Below are 11755 nucleotides of genomic sequence, written 5' to 3'. Positions count from 1 at the left end.
ATGCAAAAATTTCAGTCACGTTTGCGGATTATTAATATTATCAATGAATTTCAATAAATAATGTTAATATCTCTCAACAACTTGATGAATGATGAATAACTCAATAACATTTGGATATGGATTCCATACTGCCAAAAGTACACATTATCACTCAATACCCATTATTTATGAGCTTGAAATTTTAGTTTCATAACTTAAATTTTTATCACTAGAGTGTGGATACGTAAATACTCCTATATTCTATATACTCGGACTAGGAAAGTGTAGGTAGGTACCTTTACTATATGCATTGCATAGTCCAATTATATCAAATTAAATATGTCCCATTCAAATTTAATTAAATTTATTGTTCAGCTGTGACATTAATTTTGCCAGTAGCAACCCTAACAAATTTTACAGCCTGTATCAAGAATGGTGCCTTCAACATTTTGCCGTTTTAATTTTTCTTTTTGGTGGATATTAGCTTGTGTTATATTTTCCTTTATAATAAGTGGGAATAGTCATTATAATAATTGTACGTACTTAAAAAGAGAACTCGATATTATGCGTAGAGCAATACTTCTGTAAAAAAAATAATTTGACTGGTTTACCTAAGTCTTGATCCAAAACTAGCAAATTGCATAACTTAATATGTCAAATAGATGGACGAGAATGAATTTAGTTTAACTCGTCACTCCGATTGATTCTTTGTATCTTCCATTTGTTTATAAAATCACTTTCGTCTCTATCGCTATACTTCTTTTCAACGACATGCGTATCCGGCTTTACGACATTTATCGGAGAAGTGGCCAAATTGGCCACAATTATAACAGTCGCCTTCGAATTTTCTCATTGGCTGCTTCCCCTTGCTTCTATCTTTTGTAGTTGGGCGAGGGCGTTTATTGGAAGGATCGCCTTGCTCCAACAGGTTGGCCTTTGCATCGAGTGGGTCATGACCCCTGGCTTTTTTATCATTGTAGTGCACGTCTACCTCGATGCGTAGTTCCACAATCAGATCTTCAAAAGTCATTTGTTTTTGCTTGTGTTTGAGGTACCTCTTGAAGTCTTTCCAGCTTGGGGGCAATTTCTCTATGATCGTGCCAGTGATGAAATTGTCTGGCATGGCCATTCCTTCAGCACTAAGGTCGTGGATGATCAGTTGGAATTCTCGCACTTGTTCCATGACTGGTCGAGTATCGACCATTTTATAGTTCAAGTATTTGGCCACCAAAATGTGCTTCATACCTGCATGCATCATGACTATGATACTTTCTATCTAATTTTTTCCACATTTGTTCCAATGTGGTTACAACAGAGTATGCATTGTAAAAATTATTAATTTGTACTCAATCATCTTAAACAACAATCGCTAGACGGGATGTGCCCAGTAGTGCTATCAGATTTGACGTGTTGTACCCAAAGATAAATCGTCTTTGTCTCTAGTATAGCAGCACCACTAACAACAGAGCTCTGACGCTCTGAATGACAGAGCTTCAACGGAAGAACAATATTAAGAGAGATTATGCTATGAATGTAGAGATTTCAAGTGTCTTGGTGTAGAGAGTGTTGCAGTGTCTCCCAATTTATAGGCCACTTACTACATGTGGAGCATATGGAATCATTGTGGAGTCAATTATGTCATTAATGCTAGAGTGTAACGGTCGGACGTTACAGACGTTACAAATGTTTATAAATGTAGCATGAATCTAGACGGATGTATTTAGACATCTCTCACATTATTGTTCGTTCTATGGACATATCTTGAGGACCCGATCAATATGCTGTTAGGTTGGTATATTAAACAACATGTTATTTGATAGTAGTATATAAGTATGTAAGTAAGCGAGTAATATAAGAGCCAACTTTTAATCAAAACATAACAAGAGCAACTGATCAACACTATCAACTAAAAATTCCGGGGCGTGATTAATTAATTAGTTAAGCGATACGCCACTATCCACTCTAGTCGAATGGGGTATTCAGTTCAGTTCCATGTTATACTAATTTCATTTATCTCAAAATGTTAAATACAACGTAACTAATTCTGTGTATTTACAAGTTGATTGCATGACACGCACTATGCGCTCTTCTTATCAATATCTTTATTATACATTTATACTCCATTATGTTTACATTTATAATACTGTTCAAATTTCAAAAGTTTCATTTGTTGATAGTGTTCGAATAAATATTCAATTTTGTAATCGTCGTATCACCAATTACTCAAGTAACAGATTAGTTTGTGTGAGCATGGGAAAAGATTAAGGTTTACCACCACACTAATCAAAAAGGTTTTATTAATTAAGTTGTTTATAAATATTTGGGTACGGATTCATTTTGGTAGATGCTCTATATTTTTAGGATTTTTGACAAAAGAAATTTTATTTTTATTCATTTGGCTAAAATGCTCTCGGCCAAACATCCGTCACATTGCTTTGTTGCCTCGCGGTGTTAAAATATCAAAAACTGAGGAAGTTTGTATTAACTTTATGTACCGATCAAGCAATTTTAAGCCTATCATTTAACCTATATTTGATAATCCCTCCGTCCCATAATAAGGTCATGTTTTGTCATTTCGACCCGTTCCACAATAAGAGTCCTATTTCACTTTTACCATAAATGGTAAGTAGGTCTCACGTTCCACCAATTTATTTCACTCACATTTTATTATAAAACTAATAATATCTCTGTCCCACAAGAATATGCACTCTTTCCTTTTTAGTCCGTCCCACAAGAATATGCACTTTCCAATTTTAGAAACTCTTTTCACTCTAATGAGGTAGGGTCCACTGGAGAACTAACAATACTTTAATTACTTTATCTCTCTACATCTCTCTTACTTTCCCAATTTTACATTAAAACTCGTGTCGAACCCAAAATGAGATTCATATTCTACTAACTTATTCAACTCATTTTTCTTTACAATTTTTTAAAACTTGCGCGGTAACTAAATAAGACTCCCTATCGTGGGACGAATGAAGAAAATATTTTGATATTAAGTGCTTTTTTATGTATCCATACAAGTCAGGCACTTAACCAACCATTAACCATGGTACGAGTATCATGATTATTGTCTATTGTGGAATGAAATATTCGTAATGGACATATAAGTATAATGTGCTCTAGTTAATTAGTAACTATACTAATTTTGTATTGAAATTAATGCAAGAGCTGGTCTCCTATGCACTCACACGCATAGTGCGTATGAATCTTTTGTGATTCAAATCGGACTCGGATCTGATTCATCAATTTTTATTCATAAAACTAGAAATTTAGACGATTATTTAAAATTTATTTGGGACTCTGTTTTAATTACTAGTATTAAAGTTTAAAAATGAAAAAAGATTATCTGAAACAAATTAAACGCTATGTGAAATATTCTATAGAAGTTGAAATTTATATAACTACTTGTGTTATCCAAAGATTATCCAAATTATTTACATGCAATTGATTTACACAGTAAATACAATATATTTGTAATTTTTATGTTCAATGGTTTTTTTAATTTAGTTCTAATCCTAAGAAACATATACACAGATTTTTGTTTTTTCAAAATATAAAATAAATAGTAGTATATTATTAACAAAAATCACTATGAAACTTTTTTTTTTTTTAATTTAACTTGGCTCTCATTTAATTGTTGTGTCAGTCATAACGACTATAATGCAATAAAACTTAAATACAATTATTTAACCTTACTCGAATCAGAGGGGTAATTTTCTGCAGGTACATGTATGCCCATGCCCTACGACTGATCCCAAAATTGAATAATTGAATATCTATTTGATTTTAGAGCACCAGCAATGGCGGACGTTCACACGGAATTTCCACCGGCGTGCGGAAATTTTGTGGCGGACGTCCGCCATTGTGCGTCCCTTCCACAGATACGGAATTCCGCGAAGGAATTCGCAGTTCTGCGGAATTCCGTGGGGAATTCCGTGCGGACGTCCGCCATTGCGTTGACGCCCGCGGAATTCCCGTTTAATGCATTAAATGTTTTTTTTTCGGTTCCTATATGTACATCCCGTTAAACTTCATTTCATTCGCACCACTTGTATTAACAAGTTTCTCTCTCTAAATTTCTTTTTTATATTCGTAATGGCCGGTAGTGGTAGTGGTGGTAGTAGTGGTAGTGGTAGTGGTGGTGGTGGTGGTGGTGGTGGACATTATGAACACATGATGCGGATGATACACGCACGTGTGCGGGAGGCCGCGGAGAGGGAGGAACAATCGGCCTCGGCGCCGGCGGTGCCTCGGCCCATACATCGTCGCACTATAGTGCCCCGGGATTACCTCGCTGCCCACAGGTGGTTGTACGAGGATTACTTTACGCCGGAGCCACGGTTTGGGGAGAACCTATTCCAGCGACGGTTTAGGAGGCATCGGTCACTCTTTGGAGCGTTGGCCATCAACTTCATCGCTAACAACCGGCAGTATAAAATGGGGTACTATCTTGCCGACGACATCTATCCGAAGTGGCCAACCTTCGTGAAGACGTTCAACGTGCCCGTGAACGAAAAACATGCTCTTTTTGCGCAGAAGCAAGAGGCTGCTCGCAAGGATGTGGAGAGAGCGTTTGGGGTTCTCCAAGCTCGCTTCAACATTATCAAAGCCTCGCCTCGTACGTGGTTTATGGAGAATATGGTCGACATCATGTATACGTGCATAATCTTGCACAACATGATTGTCGCCGACGAAAGACCTGAGGCGGGAAATTGGTTCGACCCTGAAAGCCCGGGAAGCTCTACTTCAAGTAGTCCGTCTCGCAGTGGAGTTCATCCGTCTATGTAAGATCGGTTGTCTATTCGGGCATGGACACGTGATTATACCGCCCACGCCCAACTCCAAGATGATCTAATGGAGTACATTTGAGCAAACTTTGGCAACCAGTAGAGTGCGCGGAAGAAATTAAATTATGTATTTTTAATCTTTTTTTAGGATTTTAATTATGTGTTTTTTTAATATTAAGTTGTAATTTTATTTTATTTAATGAAGTGTGTTTTTATTAATTTAATTTGTTGGAAATGAAATTAAAAAATGAAATTGAATGAATAGTTAAGGGATGAGATGGTTAAGAGATGGAGGGTTGCAGGTGTTGTCTCTTAGTTAGGAGATGAAGTGAAAAGTACAGTGATGCCCATTAATAGTTAAGAGATGAGACGGTTAAGAGATGGATAAGGGACAGCAATGCGGATGGCCTAAAGATACATGGATGTATTTTGCATGCATGAAAATAGTTAGTTAGCAATTAGAGCATCAGCAGTGGTGCGGAATTCCCGGCGGAATTTCCCGCGAAATTCCCAAAAACACATCCTGCCACGTCATATGGACTTCCCACTGCACTGCCACGTCATACGGAATTCCCACTGCACAGTGGCGGAATTATCCGCAGCATCCGCGTCATCGTTGGTCCAATCAGTCAATGCTGGACCTTCATCTTCGACAATCATGTTGTGCATAATAATACATGCATACATGATGTCGGCGATGCTGTCAACATACTATAGCCGTGCGGGACCCTTCACTGCCGCCCATCGAGCCTGTAGCACCCCGAATGCCCGCTCCACCTCTTTGTGCGCTGCCTCCTGGCGACCCGCAAAAAACATTTAATGTATTAAACGGGAATTCCGCTCGGAATTCCGCGGGCGTCAACGCAATGGCGGACGTCCGCACGGAATTCCCCGTGGAATGCCGCGGAACTGTTCAGCAATGGATACTTCCAGGGGTCAGTGGCGGCGCCTCTGGAAGCGGTGAGCGTGTGCACGGGCGTGTTTGGGTCGGGCGCGTATTCAGATTCCAGGATACCCGGGGAGCGTGTTGGTGGATAAGAGCACGGGTGCGAGCTACAACGCGCAGGGGGTGAACGGGCGAAAGTATCTGCTGTCGGCGATGTGGGACCCAAAGACGTCGCAGTGTACGACAATTGTTTGATTTCGCTATGTTGGTTGGTTGGTGGGGAGAGGATCCGCTACGGGAAAGTCTGCGTGAGTAAATCTGCGGGCGCTTGTTTTGCTTATACTTACTTGTACATTTTTTGTCATACTATGAAAAATTGAGTGATCTAATCAGAGCATCCTCAGTGGTGTGGATGTTCCGGCGAACATCCCCGTGGACATCCCAAAAATACCTCCTCCCACGTCATAAGGACTTCCACTGCACTGCCACGTCATAAGGACATCCCACTGCACAGTGGCGGACATCCCGACGAACTTCCCACAAAAATAAAAATTCACAAATTCACCAAATTAAATAATTTACGGAATTAAAATTTTGACACAAATACGGAGAAATCGCAACCACTTTATTTAAAAAAACATACATAATTATTTAAAAAAAATTACATAGTTTAAAAAAAACCGTTGTCTCACTCCTTGCATTCCCCGCCGCCAGTACCCTCGTCGTCCCCGCCGGTAGTCCCCTCGTCGCCACTCTCCGCCATGTCTCCCAACCCCAAATCGCGCCGCATACTGTTGATGATATCCTTCAGCGACGACCTATAATGGAGATCGGTCGATGTCTGCCATTCAACCATTGCACGTAACAGGATTTCATGTTGCGCGACGCAGGCGAGTGAGGGGAGCTCGGGATCGTTTTGGGTAGGAGCTGCCGATTGAGCCTCGACGGACCCGCTGGCGCTTCCACTTGCCATCCGCGCAGCGGACTTTTGCCCCACCGGCGACGGCGGCGGGCTGACGATGAAGGTGTCGGGAACTCTGCTTCGGCGGGGGGGAGTTCGTGGGAACCAGCACTGCTACTGTACTCCCCAGAGGCGCTGATCTTCGTCCGCTTTTGCTAGCCAGATTCAACACCTACAGTAAACTTGGCCGAAGACTGCACCACAAGATACACCTCCCAATATTTGAATTCCTCGAAGCCCGCCGCAGCGTCTATGAACTGATGGTGAGACATAAGCTTCACATCCTCGGCAGACATGCCGCTGGTTGCCGAGCGGAGGTTGTTTGTGTAAATGCCGGCGAATCGGCTGAGCTGCCTCTTCAGCCGCTCCCACTGTTTCCGGCATTGCTCTCCGTTGTGAGGCTTCCCCCCTGGCGGTTTGAATTGGAGGTAGCTTTGGCTAATGCGCCACCACATCCTGTCGATATGCTGGTTAGCCCCGATATATGGATCCTCCACTATACTGATCCACGCCTTCGCAAGCGCGATGCACTCCTCTGTGCTCCAGACGGTCCTCTTTTTCCATCTGGTTCCCTCCCACACCTCAGCGGCCACCGCCTCACCATCGTACCCCTCCGTAGGCGAGGTAGTGCCCCGTCCCCTGCCCCTCCCTCTCCCTGTCCTCCCCCTCTCCCTGTCGCCGTTGGTACGTGTGTGGGAGAATCCCGGATCGGAGATAGCCCCAACTCCTCCATCGAGAACGTCTCGATGCCAGTGTACTGAGTCTTGAGAGGAGTACTCGGGGGGTTTTCCGTCGACAGTAAATCCATATAGGGGCGATAGACATTGTCCACCGGTGATTGGGGGACCCCCTACATACTCCCCTGTAGCGACAGGCGAGCCATGCATCATCCCCGGCCTCATCATCCCAGGCATCTGGGGCGGCATCATCCCCGACATTACATGCATCATCCCCGGCATTCCGGGCATCATCCCCGGCATTGGGGTCATTCCGGCACTCACCCCGGGCATTTGGGGCATTATCCAATACCAAGGCGGGTACATGTTGTAGTACCCGGGCATCATCCCCGCCGTCATTTGGGGTTGGGGCATCATCCCCGCCATTCCGGACATCGTGGCGGACATTGGGGTACTTCCGCCAACGGGAAAGATCGGTCCCTGTGACTCGCCGTGGCGGGGGAATCACTATCGTGGTGCTCCATTTATCTTCGAAAGAAAAGTATTTAGAGAGAGAGAGATACGCGTTAATACAAGTGAGGCGAATGAAATGAAATTCAACGAGCCGTATTTATAGAATTTTCAAAAAATAAAATAAAATAATCGGGACGTCCGCGCGGACGTCCGTGGGGTCAACGCAATGGCGGACGTCCCGGAACGCCGCGGAACTCCGGTGTCCGCAGCGGACGTCCGTATCCGCGTCACCTTTGCACAATGGCGGACGTCCGGCACGCCGGTCGAATGTCCGCCGAGACGGGCGCTATTGCGCATGCTCTTAGTCTATAATGCTACATGAAAACTACTATAAAATCTAGGATGACGTCAATCTTTCTTGGGACAGTCTTGAGTACTAACAGGATGAATTAAGTACTTTGTTTCTACTAATATTAATAGTTAAAAGAGTAAATAACATAAATTTTACTAATAGAATGTCGTATTATTAATTCACAGTATTAATTAAATATAGTAAAAATAAAGTATGATATGTAATGATAAAGATCACGTATAATTTGGTAATCCTAAAGTCCTATGTTCGTTCTAGATTTGGTTCATGCTAATTGTACACATAAGACAGGTATCTAGCATGCCTTTGTTGTCATCCATTTGCTACTTCCTACCGACTTTGAGATTGAGTTCTTCCACAAATATTAGTAATGTCCCTCGAATCGATGTATCTTCTAATTTTATGTTGCATTTGCCCAATTAATTTAATTTTCCAACTTAGAAGAGGTCTTAAAAGAAAAGCAACAATACTGAATGGTGTCATAATAGCACATAGAACCAAAAAATACTCATTCCGTCTGCCATTAAATGTCTCATATTTGAATAGCACAGGTTTTAAAAAATTGTTTGATTGTATGAAGTAAAATGGATAGAAAAATTGATAGAATATGGAGCTCACTTTTATATATTGATTTTATAATAAAATGTGAGTGAAATGAGTTAGTGAAATGTATGGTCCACTTATCAAATGTGGTAAAAATGAAATGAGACATTTATTAACGAACAGACGAAAAAGAAAAAATGAAACATTTAATGACGGACGGAAGGAGTAACAAATAAGGGCAAGTTTAGAAGTCAAAGAGCAAGAAACGCCTTGATTCTCATTTCTCAACACAAACGTGATCCCAACAATACACATCTTTTTAGGGGAAAATAATTAACATAGAAAAGGGAAAAAAACAATTGTTACTTATAATTTGTGCATACAAACATAAGAGCAAATTGATTACACTAAAAGCTTCACGTTCCTTGCACATCACCGCCACCAATAACAGCATGTAGATAGAAAGAGAGAAAAAGCACGCAAAGGCGATTAATTACTCCAGGAGCATGAGGTTTTGAGAAACTGAGGATCAGAAGTAAGGGCTGTATCTCATTGGTACTCTAAACCTGGGGATTTTCCTGCAAAATCGAACATCCGTCACGACTGAGTTGCGAGTAATCTAAGACTATATAGATGTTCCCTCAGACATCCATACCCATATCCGTAAGGAGAAAATATGTATGGAGCAGCCATGAAAGGTGTCCTAGATCGATAACCCATTTGAGGATTGGAACGCCGAGGGCGGAACTGCTTCATGCCCGGAACGTTGGTCCTCTTGGCTGATACCTGGATACAATGTCGACATGATTCTTCAGCAACTTACAGAATATGCAGACACGTGTGAATTCACGAAATGAACGGAAAAGCAGGATGTGCTCGACCTTCAACTGGCGACCATGGAGCTCAGATTCATTCAGAAGAAGAGCCTGCTCAACAGCTTCGGTTTCAAGGAACTCAACATAGGCATACCCCTTTGGTTGCCCATACTTGTTAGTCCTGATAGTTACTCTATTGACAGTCCCACAAGACTGGAAATGCTGCTGCACTTCCTCTGGGGTACATGAATAATCCACCTATAAAGCAAAAACTGCTGTCAGATTCAATTGTCTTAGAAACAAAGCCAGTAGAGACCAGCATATGTACATTCCTTCTAATGGAACAAACTCAATTGAACAGAACAACAATAAATTAGGTCATATGCTAGTAGCGCCCATGAAAAGTATTGACCTACATGTTTAATAGCACGACTAGTGAAGGTAACATTTCAAGGACATAAGAAACGACCACAACAAATGAACACAAACACAAGAGCATAACACAAAACACAACAAAAAGAATACTGCATACGTATGAATGTAATCTAGGATGACAAACCATAGAAAAGGTCTTCATTACTGAGTAATGATCAGTGTAACAGCAATCCAATACATGCAAAGCACATATATTCATGACAAAAGCAAATTAGATTTAGAACAATAGATGCATGGTTCTATATACAATTATCTTCTGCTAGTAATTCTTATAAGCAAGCAAATTAAGAAGGCAAGCATCACAAAACAACCACAGCTGCTTATTTCCTAGATGAAGGACACATCACATAAGATAGTAGTCAACAGATTCAGGACCGATAATATAATGGAATTTGCAGACACTAACATGTTACTCATGATAAGCCCACCAAATTTATAAACTCCAACAAATAAGAATATCTGGAAACATGATATAAGAAATGGTGCAGACATCGATGGACGTCTCGGTATCCCAGAGACAAACTACTTAAGACAGTGGTGGCATCCCACAAGCACGATTCATAAACACAGAAGCAGTCTCACATTGCCAACAAAGACTGATCGAGCATCCACTTCTTCCCTATTTGTCTGATTGGCTGCAGCTGCAGCAGGATCTGCTGCAATAAAAAATATGCATACCAGTGTAAATAAGACTTATTTATGAAGAATTGGATAAAGGATTATTGTCATCAATGATATTATACAAAAAACATCACTTAAGCAAACCCCTATGAAAATATATAATTAGGTATATGAAGCATTGCTACTTCACAATCTTCATCCATTATCATTACTACCACAATAAAGATAACATGACCCGCGGGGATCATGTCTTATACAAAATGTGATCCCTCTTAGATCATCAGAGACACAACCTCAGTGATAAAAGCTAGTAAAAGTTTCTAAAGCTTACAATTGTCCAATCACAAAAGGAAATGGCTCCCAAACAACTTGTAATAACAGAACAATACTTCCTATTGTCAATTGACAGAAAAAATCTCCCATCAATTTACAAGAGATTACCGAAACTGTTGACAAGACAAGGAACATCCACACACGAGAAGAACATATGACGACTCATAGGCTAAATGCAAATCTGATAACCAATCGCACACGTGGAAATTGGAGAAAACCACAGAATGACAGAAATACCAACATTAGGAGGGAAAGGGGGCAACCTTGAACGGCGCCAATTTCTTGTTCAACTTTCGCCTGCATTTCCCGAAGAGCGGCAGCCTCATCCTCCATCTCCTTCAGCCTCTTCTTCATATCATCCAGCTCCTTCAGACATGCGAAATCACGTGTTATAGCAGTGCTAGAGAGAAGGAAATCTAATGAAAATTAGATAACGTCAGAAAATGGAGAGGAAACAGATTGACATACAACGACAGCTCCCTCTTCCACCGCCGCCATCTCGACATCGCCCTCCATCCGATCTCTCTTCTTCTCTCTTCCCCTCACTCACCCTTCAGACGCGAGAATAGAAATTATTTGTCCACGACAAATAAAGTATTCAACTTACACTTTTGTCCCTGATTCGTATTACCAAATACGGAGTACATAGATTTAAATAATTCGTAAAACAATTTATCTATTCTTTCGAATAAAATTGTTACTAGTGGATATTAAATATTTTATTATATACTAGTAAAAATTATTATTATTATTATTATTATTATTATTATTATTATTATTATTATTATTATTATTATTATTATTACTCGAGATTCTAGTTAGGTTACCATTTAAACGCAATTGTATCCCGCATTCATCATATCCCTTAACTAAGACATTGCACTAAGTTTAG

The 11755-nt window shown here is 40.8% G+C and overlaps 1 protein-coding gene across 2 annotated transcripts; it reads right to left on the bottom strand.

Annotated features, from left to right (window-relative positions):
* Positions 1–8910: 8910 nt before the first annotated feature.
* On the bottom strand, positions 8911–11469 carry LOC121763597 (polyadenylate-binding protein 2-like). Of its 2 annotated transcripts, none has more exons than XM_042159654.1 (6): positions 11332–11469; positions 11127–11229; positions 10492–10565; positions 9541–9732; positions 9315–9445; positions 8911–9237 (listed from the first exon to the last, which is right to left on the bottom strand). In XM_042159654.1, exons 1-6 carry the CDS (start codon positions 11377–11379, stop codon positions 9189–9191), a joined length of 597 nt encoding a protein of 198 aa, XP_042015588.1. In that variant the 5' UTR covers positions 11380–11469; the 3' UTR covers positions 8911–9188. The 2 variants fall into 2 exon arrangements, with proteins under 2 accessions (XP_042015588.1, XP_042015596.1); XM_042159662.1 differs by having other exon boundaries at positions 10492–10562.
* Positions 11470–11755: the final 286 nt, after the last annotated feature.

The sequence above is a fragment of the Salvia splendens genome, chromosome 2 (genome assembly GCF_004379255.2).
Source record: "Salvia splendens isolate huo1 chromosome 2, SspV2, whole genome shotgun sequence".
NCBI lineage: Eukaryota > Viridiplantae > Streptophyta > Magnoliopsida > Lamiales > Lamiaceae > Salvia > Salvia splendens.
This window is presented reverse-complemented; position numbering and strand designations above follow the sequence as displayed.